Here is a 13,964-nt window from a genome sequence, read left to right on the forward strand (position 1 = left end):
GTTGGTGTGTCTTCTTTTATCCACCTTATTGTGTAGAAGAAGAAATATAGATTTGTTATAGTGAAATGGAGCCAGGTGTTACCACTGTGAGTGAGGTTCACTCAATTTTTTGCTCTCACCTATAGACCAGTTTAATCATTAAAACATTAATCAATTGTTTCCTATAAACTTTAATGATTTCAAAGGGACCATATTAAAGTTGTTGTAATTTTCTTTATTTATTAGATTTAATCAGAACACTCATAGTAAAAGCATCAGCAAACAGTTGTCTGCCGACCATGTACTGGCTCACCAAACTTTTTAACTTGAGTTATTATCAAATTGCTTTCTTTTTGTTCAAGGCCACAGCCCTCCAAGCATTGCTGTATATTATTCTTGGTTGATCCCAATCTGGCGTTTTAAAACAGGTCACGTGTAGACATGCTCGTGTGAAATTTGAGAACCAAATCACAAGAGATTGTTTTTCTAACACGTACTGCAGATGATGAATATTAATCTCTTCAGCACAGCTTTACAATTGAAGGTCTAAGCCCAAAGACAAGATCGACAATCACATGTTTTATCTTCTCTTTTTGTCTTATTGGTTGGCACATCTTTGCCCCGCCCCCAGGCTGAATACTGCTTTGGTGAGACAGGAGGAGTCTTCATATATCAAACCATATTTGGATAAAGACACTGTAATACTTATGTACCAGGTACTTGTCAGGGAAGAATATAACATCCATTTGGAGTCTGATCATCATCTACAAAAAATCTAAGAAAAGCTGTTAGTGAGCAGGTTTGTCTTTCACTTACAGTAAGCTAAGTGGGGTTTGAGCTAAACCTGCTAAAACGAATGCGAAAATGAATGCACCATTATGTACCCCACCAGTCTAAAAGGTGGCCCTCCACATACATTTAAAATGATGTGTAATGGATAAAGAAATATTAAAGCCAAAAGGATTATAAGAACTTGAAATATTTTCAAGAGAAAATAGAAAAGAAAAGGTATTAAGCATTAAGCATCTGGGGAAGAAAATTACTAGTCAGTACAATGACTTTAAATCTGTTTTAAAGAGGATATAACACCAGTCCATGGAAGGCATATTTTTTATGATAAATTTAAATGCCCAATCCATAGCATTTCAAATAGCCTTTACGCTTCTGAATACCGAAATACTTTAACTGCAATGAAATACAGGCTTTGGTCCTCAGTAAACCTAGAAGACCAGACCAATTTGAGAAAAAGACTATTCAAGATAAATGCAAAGACCAGGGAAAAAAAGCAAAATAGTTGACACATTATTAAAAAAAACAACAATTTGCTCGATTTCGACAATTTGACTTTCAGGCCAAAATGTAGCTACACTGAGTAAACCTCAAGAAAAAGGCCAAAGGTCTGAGACCACTACAACAAGAACACTCAAAACAATCCTCAACAAACAATCTTCAAGTTTCTTGCGTTCGATTTTCCAACAGTTAATATCTGCAACTTACCCCTTTTTCTGCACATCGTTTAACTGCTCTCCATTGTGTTCCTTAGAGCCTAGCAAAAGCACAAGCTGCGTCCAACAGTGAATGGAACAACAAGAAAGAGCAAGACAAGAAAAGAACATATGGAGGCTGGTTCCAGTACTCAACACCTCCTCAAGTAACCCTGAGAACATAACAAGTCTATCTATAGAACTTGGTCTGTAACATGAGTTGGCTTGGATTTTAAACTTGAGAGACTGAAGGTGTAACAAAGCAACCCTAGTGTGTACTCTACTTAATATTGGTAACAAGTGTACAAGGAACAGGCACAGAAGGGAAACTGGAAATGTATTTGTGCAACTGTTTAAAGATAGATAAAAGTTGAAATGCATTACCAACAAATAAAGTCGTTGTTGGTTAAAACCCTTTCGTCTTTAATAAATAAAACCCGTAAATTATATAACAAATAAATTCAATAGAGTTAATTTAAGAAGACTTGCCTTTTTTAACCAAAAAAATATGAAATAACTGACTAAATAAAACAAAAAAAAATATGCGTCAACTTTTTTTCCTCCAACCCATTGAAATGTTCTCTGAAACCAGGTATGTCATTAATAAAACAAGATGATCGTTTACCCTTTTGAAGTCACCAGACTTTAACAACCATTTCATTAGCTATATATAGCTATCCACTACGCTGTGGTCTGCTGGGGAGCAGGCAGCACGGACCGGGACAGGAAGAGACTGAACAGGCTGGTCACGAGGGCCGGCTCTGTCCTGGGCCGCTCGCTGGACTCGGTGGAGGAGGTGGGAGAGAGGAGGACACTCTCCAGACTATCCTCCATCAGGGACAACGCTCTTCACCCACTGCACCTGACCGTGGAGGAGCTGGCCAGCTCCTTCAGTGGCAGGCTCAGGCACCCCCAGTGTAGGACGGAGCGTTATAGAAGGTCCTTCATCCCAACTGGTGTCAGGATATTTAACTCTCTACTTTAAATATCCTGATGCTAATCCGTAGTGTGTTTTTCTTCTTGTGTGCTTTTTATTTTATTTTCTTCCGTTTTTTATTTCTATTTTATTTTATTTTTATTCTATTTTATTTTGTTAATAGTGTCAAATTTCTAATTTTGTAAATAATTTGTATATTCTTAAGATCGTTTTTATTTTGTATTATCTCTTTTATTATTTCTTTTTTCCTTGCACTTTATTTTTTCAACTGCGCTGTTGTGAAAGTGTGTTTCCCCTCTGGGGATGAATAAAGCTTTTCTATTTCTATTTCTATTTCTATTAATTATCTGGTATCACCTTTAGTCTGCAAGTGCTTGCTTACCTTTACCTTCTTCTTTTCCCCGGGAAACTATATGGTGTCCATCCCAAAGGCTGGAGATGAAAAGATTTGAGTAAACCTTTGAGTCGTTTTTCCAGTTATCATTCTTTCTTTTTATTCTGTGTTGTACGTTTACTGTATATAATTAGACAATAAAGGTACTTGACAAGGCATTAGCAGTTTATGGTACAGAAAATTAACGTTTTAAACATACAACTCATGCAACATTCATATGCGTAAGGGAAAAAGACAATATACAACAACTGTAATGAGTATTTAGGCTGAAAGTGTGTTCCTCAGACTTTTAACCTAACATTTATTGAACTATTTAAATAGTATCTATTTTGTTTTATTGAGCTTGATTTATTGATCACAGTAAGCCTTCATACATTTTCAATTCAAAACAATTTACAATGATACAATAGATGTGTTCATGTCTGAGTATTTTTTTTTTAGCTAACACACTGGCCTGTTGGCTAATAGACAAGTGACAACAAAAATCTTTTCTTTTTATCTCACTTTGTATAAAAGTCATTGACGTTGGCTGTTTTCTTTCAATTTAATATTCGTAATAAACACTGTGCGTTTAACAATAGAGAAAGATTTTCTAAGTTAACAAAAATGTCACCTTTAACTTTAAACAATATATTTTATTAATGCTTAACATCTAGCTTCAAAATATTCTTATTGCTAAGTGAACCAGGTCAAGTGACGTTGATTAAAAATAAAATGGCGGACGTGTACCACTGTAACTTGTAATATTTCGGGCCCCAACTTGTAATAATAACTTTTATCAAACAGAAGTAAGTATTAAATTAAATTAAATTAAGCTAACTGGAGAAAAAGGTAAGTGAAGTCATAACCTACTTTTTCGACGCTCAGCCACAAGTCGTCATGACGCAACACACAAGCCCCGCCCATACATTTCCTTAAAAAAATATTAGCGATTTTTTCAGTTCCTAGTTTTAAATCACACTTGTAAATTTGTTCATTTTATTTATATGAATTGGGGGGGAAAAAAACAAGTCAAGAGCAAGATTTTAATATTTTTGTTTATTTTATGATTAATATTCACATCACTGGTTAACAAATAATCACAATGAACACCTCTTTCATACGGTATATTCAGACCTCCGAGGAGGACATGAGCTCTATCTACAAGGACAGAAATCTTTTTCACCAGCAGTCGCTCGTCTGTTCCATGCTCCAGACATGATGTTGGGCCCTTCCTTCTCCACACTGAAAGTACAGCACCATTCTTCTCCTCTATATGCCAGTTCACGATGACTTTTATTAACCGTCTGAAAAAATGCATAACTACTGACTACTCAATATCATCATTTATATGTCGTCAAACAGTGACGTGATCATCAATCTTTGTGTTTCTCGAGAGATGACGTCTGTGCTGTCAAGCCTGTGCAGGTGGGAGAAATCATTCAGGATTTTTATATCTACAATTTGCAGGTTTATTTTATACCCTTTATAAATGAGACTATTTAACTATGTAATCAGACTATTACATATACTTAAGTTTCTTTTTTTTAATCTTATTCCCACAAAGTTCATCCTGTCATGAAAATAACTAGCTGTGTATTTTTCTAGTGGTAGACATGTCAGTGTGTCGACAGGAACATTCGAGAACATGCTGACAGAGAGACACAGCTGTGGAGGCAGGGAAAGACGGGCTGGTGTGTTCACTGTCCGAGTGCCTTACATTTCCAAAAGCAACCACATTTGTTCTTCATGTAAATGGTGTTCTAACAGTACATATATTTTAAATCTTCTTTCTTTTCTGAATGTGAGCTTCAAAATAAAGACAAACCTCAAACGTGGATCACATCTTAAACATTCTGAACAGACTCACAGTAAAGAAAACAAACAAGTTTCTTCCTCCAGTTTTATATTTTATAATATTAATAATGCTATAAGGGGCAATTTCATAATTATAAAAGTTCGTCCAGAACACCCTGTTTTGTTATTCGAAAGATAAAAACACAGTATATATACATACGTACGACAGTGTGAGCTACTAGTGACAGGGTTGTTCAGTGTGAGTCAATCTTCACTTCTCATCTTAAACAACACAAGCTTTAAAGTACTGTTGATGCAGAGAATACTTGCTTCTGCCTCATGTTCATGTGCAGTACATTTATTTGCGTGGCACCATCAGCAGCACAACACCAAGAACTCCATACACACCCACAACGGTTGACCACGAAGATTGTGTAGCTTTTTTTTTTCCAACCATCTCGTGGTAACACACACTCAACCTTGGACAACTTAACTACCACATGTTTTCTATGTACATGTACACGCTACATATATCAAAGTGCTTGATATTCCCCACTAATATTCACATTATTTTTTTTCTCCACACATGATACACACGTCGTGTTGAATTCTAGGCAACTCATGGAAAACCATCTAATATTCTCGAATGGGACTCGTTGATTTGATCACTTGCTCTCTGATTATCATCGATTCAATTCACTATCAACATTTGTTTGACTCCTAAAAGCACACGTTACACAGCCGGCGAACATATTTCACTGTAGTGCCTCAAAAGACGAACGAGCTGTGTGTAAAGTGCACAAAACTATCGAGACTTAAGGGGAACTCTACCACACAAGTGGTGGACGTTTTTAATGGGCAACACTTCTCTCTTAGCTTGGATTTCATTGACCTTTAATTCACAGCCTTCTGGAGCCAGACTATCAGTGTGCACGAGGCCAGCAGCGCCATCTAGGGGGTGTATAACGCAGCAACACTTCACACATCTGACAACTCTCAGGCAACATGCCACTGAGCACATCTGGATGATGCATAGAATCACAGCAGGTAAAGGAGGGCTTCACTGTTCCACTCCTTCAGACATGCGACTATGGTTTGGGCCTATAAATGATGATCACATCACAGTGTTTACGATGAAATGTCTCATATGTTATAAGATCAAAAATGGTGACTAAATGTGGCTCTAACGTTCTAGCAAAAAATATGTTTCTTTATTCCAATCGTTGCTACAAAAACCCGGAATGAATGGATTATTTTTTTAGGTTTTGTTAAGTTATTTTTTTTTCAAATATTGCTTCACTCCTGGACTAATATGTGATACATCCATCGACAACATCCCAGTCACTATTTCAAAATGTATTAACCAAGTTTTAAAACTTAACTTGAAACTTGAAAACAAACTCATCTGCAGAAATAGAGATATATTTTTTTTAGTTGACTCTTCTTTACGGCCTTGAGTTAGAAAGACTGTTCCAAATTCAGATGTGCCATGAATGCAACATTACCTTCCTACTGGCTGCTCCGTTCTGTGGCGGCTCCCTGTCTACCTTTACATGTGAACTGTGCATGGGCAGCATCACATAGAGGGAAGGACGGAAGTGAGCAGGAGTGTGACACTAATCACAGATACACAAAAGTTATTTCCTGTCTACACAACAGCATATTACTTTAGGGTGCAGGTCTCTGTGCGAATACGTGTGTTTTTATTTCCTGTGCATGTGTGATTCTGTGGCTAAACTAGAGGCGAATATTCCACGTAAAATACAACACAGCTGCAGGGTGGGATTAGGAAGGCTCAGAAGGTGAATCACATGACTAGTGAGTGACACATGCACGTGAGGAAAGGAGGATGATTTACCAATCATAGTTGTTGACTATAACTAAAAGGATGAATCCTGGTGCTAGCATCCTACACTTTGCTAATACTTTGCAGGCCTAAAATACACATATTTTCATTGTGTGTAACATACTGTGGGAAAAGTGCAAAACTATTTTCATCGTTTTACATCAATTGCAACTCATTAAATAGAGTTAAAGTGGGTTTTTTCCAGTATATAGAATTTCCCCCCTTCTGTTCAAATACTTGGACCTTTAATACCTTTTCTTAAAAGGTAGTGCTGTTTTTTGCTTACTCGCTCTCTTAGGTAACTAAGAAATAAACACCTACATCAATCTGACGCTGCCAGGATAAAGTCTCGATTAGTGGCCCCCAACCTCCAGGAAGTGGCTCCGTACCGGTCTTTTCTTTAATTTCCACTATAAAGAACCGCCTGATCTGACTTGCATTATCTGTAAAAGGCATGACATTTACCCTCTTGACAAGTCATTACGCTTGTCTTGATCATGTAATTAAGAAATAAATCTGGGATAAATAAGCCGAGGGCTCCCGCTGATTCAGCGTTTTGAAAAGTCATATTTTTAATCCCTAAATAGTTGTTTTTACACCGGTCCGATATTTGATCAACGCTGCATTTATCTGCAACACCTTGAATTCCAGTCAATATAATCCCTTCAATAAAAAAAGGTTGGGGGCCGCTGTTCAGATAGTATTACGGGGAAAAAGAAAACAGTTGAGTCAACATTATTTGAAGTATAACTGGAAGGTGTAAATGAAAACATTATTCAGCAGTTTAAACAAACTGTCTACGCCCCAGAACTTGCACGAAAGCGCCTTCTACAGCGATGGGGATTATTGCCTTTTCGGTGTTAATGGGATTGAATACGTCAAAATATATATACTGTATATGTGTATATAAAAAACACTTGCAAGAGAAACATGGAAGGATGCTTGTCTTTGCCACGTCACGGGAGTGAGAAGGCGGACGGGAAGCGGAACCACAACGAAACACAGACAAGTGAACAGTGAGTGCAGCAGTGGGCATGTAGAGACCGGGACCAAAGGAGAGTGAATGCCATGGTTGGTAGTTTGGTTGGTCGATCAGGAGGTCAGCAAGTGCCATGTGTGACCCGCCATACTCTCTTTGCCACAGAGATTTAATCTGCAAAAATAAAAGCAGGAGATTAAATCTACCTTTTCGATCTGGCTTTTAACCAACAATTACTAACTATATTACATTTCTTGGTTATTTAATGAAGTGCTTTATCTAGATCTTTAGAAGTTTAATCTTTGTGTTGCCTCTGGGTTAAGGTGACCCAGACGCAACAGAAGGAATTACACAAACATATTGGACTTCAACCCACTGGGTCACCTTGACCCAGAGATAAAACAAGGGTAAAAAAAATGAATTGTTAATCTGTCAAAATGTTTTCACGTAAAACGTTTTATTTCATGATATTTAGTTGTTGTTGCTGTTTGACTGAAAATCATTAAAAAGTGTTAATAAATGTTTTAAACTGAGTTTAAATTCCGGAACTTTACATATTTAGTTAGGCAACAAACGTGCTAACTCGCCCTGATTTTCACAACAAAATTATTTTTGAAGAGAGTGTAAAAAGACAACCTACTCCTTCTGTCTACGCTCAGTGGCTCCCTCAGTCCCTCTCCTCCGAAAGGGGTCGGGGATGTATCCTTCACCCCATTCTCCTTAGACACCCCTCCAAGTGCTGTGGTTGGAGTGCTACTTTGGGGTGACGGCGCCTTGTTCTCTGCCTTCTCATCCTGCAGTGAGGAAGACAGTAGTATTGCGTCATCTAGTGGGTATGACTTGTAAATGCTAGATCAGTTAATGAACAAATCAAACTTGATCTATCACCTTGTGTCCGTTGGTTTGAGCCCCCAGATTGTCTAGGGATCCAATCTTGGCTTTCGCTTTGATGTTCAATTTATGGGACTCGATCTTGACATCACCTCCGCCTAGACGAAGATCACAGGTACGAGATGAGGTCGTGGACGAGGTGACAACCATCCAGGAGTTAAAAGCACCAACCAGGCTTGTACTTGATGTTGTCCTTGGAGCCACATTTGGACGTCACCTTGCTCAAGTCGACCTTTTTGTTCAGGATCTGCACCTGGGCAAACACATACACTGCCATTCATATCCACGACAATACACACACTTGTCCCTTTTGACCAGGATAGAAATGTGCAGTTGGAGCCACACCAGCTCCTGCAGAGCTCCCCCTGGTCACACTCGTGATAATCCCTTCAGTCTCCATATTTTCGCGAGTGGATTTCCTTTCTTGTTTTGTTACAGCATTAGGAGATGCTCCACTGAAGCATGCTAATTGTAGCCGGCTATCACTGGAGAATGTTGTCATGTCATGAGAGCATCAGAGCGTGAATAAAGCTGGAGCTCAACAGAGCTTCACTTTTGCTTGAGAAAACAAAACGCATGATTCTTTCTCCACCATCATCGGGACTTATTTACTTTGACCATGTCTTGTTTATATATACATTTTTAAGGTACAACATATATGATCACCACTAAACTAATTATATGTTGTATCACAAATCATGCAAGGATGTGCAACATTCATCATCTACGACCAGTGAATACCAGTGAAGAAATCAAAAACGTTTTCTTTTTTGTGCCGGAGCTTCAAAACCATTTATGCCTTTCTTCTCTATCAATGAAAAATACTGAGTTTCTTTCCTAGTGTCATTTAAAACAATACCAGGCTGTCCACAGTTTGAATAAAAGGTTAAGGAAACTACAGATGGGCTGATGAAGCATCATGAAGCATTGTCATCAGGCCACTAGATGTCACTCTTTGCACTGTAACGTTTAGCTTTGGTCAACTATTTCAATGAAACCTGCCATCGTTTTTAATATAATAATGGTAGGAAAATGGTGACACTGTTTTAATGAAGCTTCATCCCCACTCACTTAAGTATCCCCTTAAAAAGTTCTTAAGGTAAACCTATTTTAATGAATTAAACTATTGTTATAAATATGTGTACATATAAAAATACACAATTAATTGACATTTTAAAAACATTTAGAACTATCTTGTTCTTTAAATTGTATTATTGATATTTATTTTATTCATAAAAACAATGTTTAATGTTTGTTATCAGCAGCAATTAGAAATAAAGTAGTTGTTTCTGTAAAATCTTTGATACATAGTAATAACAATTAGTCCTGACCAAGTGGCTGCAGACGCCCTCTTTATGGATTCAGACTCCACCAGTCTGCAGTACTTACTTTGCCACCTCCAGGGACATGTTTGATATTGTCCTTGGAGCCACAGCGAGACGTGATATGGCTGAAGTCCAGCTTTTTGTGCACTATTTGAACCTATAGACACACAGGGAGACACAGACAGGCAGGAAACAGATAGAGGGTGGAAAGAGAAGGGAAAAAGAAATCAAGAATCAAAGAAAGAAAAAAAGAGGAGAGGAGCAGAGACGAGCAGATAAGCTTGCAGCTTCAGTTAACAGGAAACACAAACTTAACTGTTAGTATGGAAGATTTTCTGTGATTAAGATCAAACCTCACCTGCTCTTGTCTGTACTAGAAAATAATACACACACAAATATTCAGTTATAAACATGTTGGATTTTCTCGTTGTATTACATGGACAACATAAAAAAAAGGTTTAAATGATTCAAACATTGCAAAAATACTTAATCACAGAGCACTTCCATAAACAACAAAAAGTTAACACAAGCACACAAGACTGCGAATGCTATCAGGTGAGATGGAGCTCATGCAACACTGGAGGTTTGGGGGGTTTGTGTCAACATGTGCTCACTTAAGTTAGCAAAGAAACAGTGAAAGCACTAACATACTGAAAATATTAGATTGAGACAAGATCACGAAACATAACCCTGGATCTAAAGTGTTTTACACAATTTTCCTTTTAGCTTTCTGGAATTTAAAATGATTTAGAGTAAAAACATACATTGTTTTGACTTAGTTTTCATTTTAACAAGCACAAAAAACATCTATTATAATTGCATTAATATATAGAACATACAGGTATATCTCACTATTCTTTATTATTATTATTATTATTTTATGTTTAATTCATATTTTCTTGATCTCTTAAGTGACCTGCAGCCACTCCTTTGTATGTCAACCAGAACCTCCATCAGAAATCCTTACCTTTTTGAACTCATAAGTCCCTCCTCATGTTTAAATAATACTTTATTTTTTATGTTTCTGTTTATCTCCTTAAACAGTTGCATCGCTGTTGATCAAGTTTGGATGACATCACCGCAACCGGACTGATCAAAGGTAGACAAGGTAGAGCCTCGCCACCCAGAGTGGCTCTACTGAACAATGTGAAGGTCACGCCACAGCAGGGACCTCCTTCACCTACAGACCTGAAGGGTCATTGAAACTTGAGTGTCCTCCTCCATTAGTGTGTGGTGATCACATCACAACAATTTGTGTGCTTTTCACAGGCAAAAAAAAATAAATCCTGAGAGCATCCAGTAAAGAGATGTAGCAATCCAAATACCGTAATTACCGGACTAAGAAGTGCACCTGAATATATGCCGCATGTGTTTTAAAATGATTACTATGGGTGTATATTGGCAGGAATCTGGCAATACGATGCAAAGCAAGATAAACAGATATAATTGTTCCTTTAGCTGCGGAGGACACTGTTACTTGTGCCATCTAGTGGCTGGAAGTTTAATTGTAATACAAAATTGAACAAATGCAGTGAATTCAGTTGATTGTAATTTAATGGAATACTTTTGTTTTAAACACACTTTATTGAACTGTAAACCATTAAATAACTGTTAAAATGATTTAAAGCTGAAGAAAAGAAAATCCATACAGCACTGTCCAAATTTTGATTCAGTATCATGAAAAAAATGATATATCACTGGATTGATATTTTATTACACCGCTAATTATCACATTTGATGTTAAATTAAATATGTATTTATTCGATTTTCTATTAAATGAATGTTTCTTTTTTTTTCTTAACAGCGCAACACGCTTGTGACAAATAAGATAAAAAAATAACCAGCCTACCACTACCGTCATGGTCAAGTTTAAACCATCTGCTTTTACTATCTCAGATCCTTTTTATAGTCTTTTTGCATCAAGTTAATTCTTTATGCTGCTGTCTCAGAAGTCTCAAAGAATTACACATAATTACACATATCAGCATTTCTCCGTTACTTTTCCATCATGAGGTTGTGTAAGTGATACCTAATTGACTGTTCAATCAATCTTTAAATTCCACATACCTTCACTCTTGTGCTAACTGCTACAGCGCCTCATTGAGGCCGTTTACTTAAATCCATAGAGCAGCATCATTGCTAAAGCCGTACATTTGAATAAGTAGTGGCTTACATTACTAAAATGTCATGTACATCATAATCTTTCTTGAATTCTTTCCAGTCAGAATTTTTTTTATCTGCTTTCGGAAATAACTTCTGGTTGGTGAACTTTCATTTTTTATAATAATATGCGAATAAGTGAGTTCTAACAGGTGAGGTGTGAACTTCAAGGCTTCTCACATTTTACACTCTATACATTAGCTTTTTTTTTTGCCTTTTAAAAGAGGTGAAGAATAAGCCAGACACAGCACAGCTGCGTGTTATTAACAGATACATTGCTAATTTTAATAGATTAATCAGCTTTGTTGCTACAGGACAATGAGCAGAAGACTTCACTGTCAGACATTGATTTGCCTGCTTAAGAACAGGTCACCATGATAACGGACAAAATGATAATAGACCCAGTGTATCAGTCGTCTAAGTAGCCATCAAAGCGAGAACCAGATCTCACATTTCGCTGTTTCTGTGAATTCAATTAGCCTTTCATTTTTCCCTTTAATCAGACCTGCCGGGATATCTCTGCTCCCTTCATCTGTGTCTGCTGGATGAAAACGACAAGATGACGCAGGTGGCGCCAGTAAATGATGACTCACCGAGCATTCGGCTAACACACACACATTCTTAGTAAGTAGCTCTTGCCACAAACACACACTAAAAGAGCAGCCGTCTGCAAACAGCAAATTGTCCCAGTGATGATGTTTCTTGCAAGGCTATATTTAAACCCACCTGCTCTTAACCTTGCATGATCAAACAGGTTTTGCCAAAATAATAATGATAAAGGTGCCTTTAGGAACATGTATGAGGTTGTTCTGTATCATTGAATTTTAAATAACAAATGTAAGTAAATCAAATATGAGTAGATTTTTCTCATTTGGGAGATTTTTGTCTTTTGTAATTATGATACTATTATGACACTATTTTGAAGCTTCTTCTTTCTGGGAATTTCGTAATTATATTATTATTGCTAATGTTTTGTTTGTTAAGCTATAATTAAACAGAAACCAAGTAGTAATAACTATATAATTAAAAATTCACAGATAGGACTCGGCATATAGAGTCAAAATCTAACTGACGGGTGGATTGTACTTTCTGGCAGAAGACAGCAGTAGAACCGTCAGGTGTTGTATCTTTTCTCATGTACTTCTCAATGGTTTCATCCATGTTGCATTGCCTCACAAACAATTTTTTTATACTGATAATATATATATATATAAATATACAGTATATTTATATATATATATAAAATTAATATAATTAAATATATACATGTAATTAATATAATTACAATACACAAATACACAAGTGTATTGTAATAAACTGATGATTACAGATGAAGAAATTCAAAACATCCTTATGTCTTCACATGTGAACATTTGTAGAAAATCTAGAAAAGCAAAGAGTCAAACTCTAAAAGTTTTTATAAAACTTAACTTAAGTGCAATAAGTGATTAAGCATGACCTATTGCACTTAATGGAATTATTCACGTCAGCTCCCGAAACTGTAACTTGCCATGAATATAGTTATTTTATCTTTGACTACTTTGTAAAGAGAAGCTCAATAAAAAACGTTTTTGGTCTTTTCAGTATAGGTTTTATAGAAAAGTCCCAGTGTTGTTTTTTTGGTGGATTGCAGTCGATTCCAGTTTATTTGACAATATATGGGCCCGTGTGTGTCTTTGGTCAACACAAAGATGGGACACTGGTGCGTTCAGTGTAAGAATGTGATGGCCGGGACTCACTTTGGCCTTGGCGGCAGGGTTGGAGGGGTCTGATGTCTTGTTGTTCTGGGCGGAAGTGACCTGGGGAGACAATCACCCCCTGGTAAGTATTACCTCCTACCCACCACACGCCACAACACATGGGCTACAAAAGTATGTGGATGTGGCAGTAGATTGGGTCAAGTTCAAGAGTCGATGGATTGTTCAGTGCATGAATTGTCGTGCAGTTCTATGGATGAAAAATAGCTTGATGATAAAGACCTGTGGCTATTAGGTTATTAAAAGCAGCTATGTGGTTCTAGTGAAACATTGAACTCACTAAAAAGCCATATTTTCTGTTTAAAATTTGAGCCATTAAGTATTTAATGAAATCATCTTTAAGCCAAGAGCACCACCTACTGAGCTGGAAAAATGAGGACACGGTTTCATGAAGCTCTCTACTATCAGGAGCTCCTTCATCACAGGAAGTATCTCC

General features: G+C 37.0%; 1 protein-coding gene across 4 annotated transcripts in view; it reads right to left on the bottom strand.

The window, feature by feature from the left end:
• Positions 1–3,815: 3,815 nt before the first annotated feature.
• Positions 3,816–13,964, bottom strand: part of LOC148063236 (uncharacterized) — a 47,913-nt gene continuing 37,764 nt past the window's right edge. For 3 of the 4 annotated variants that reach the window (XM_087810619.1, XM_087810618.1, XM_087810616.1), the window contains 6 exons: positions 13,511–13,570; positions 9,676–9,768; positions 8,458–8,539; positions 8,284–8,384; positions 8,036–8,189; positions 3,816–7,569 (listed from right to left, as the gene is read on the bottom strand). In XM_087810619.1, the coding sequence (XP_087666745.1) occupies positions 7,565–7,569; positions 8,036–8,189; positions 8,284–8,384; positions 8,458–8,539; positions 9,676–9,768; positions 13,511–13,570 (495 nt within the window). In that variant the 3' untranslated portion in view covers positions 3,816–7,564. The remainder of the gene's footprint in view (positions 7,570–8,035; positions 8,190–8,283; positions 8,385–8,457; positions 8,540–9,675; positions 9,769–13,510; positions 13,571–13,964) is intronic. The other variant, XM_087810617.1, reaches the window with a different exon arrangement.

This window comes from Callionymus lyra, chromosome 16 (genome assembly GCF_982586985.1).
Source record: "Callionymus lyra chromosome 16, fCalLyr1.hap1.1, whole genome shotgun sequence".
Classification (NCBI taxonomy): domain Eukaryota; kingdom Metazoa; phylum Chordata; class Actinopteri; order Syngnathiformes; family Callionymidae; genus Callionymus; species Callionymus lyra.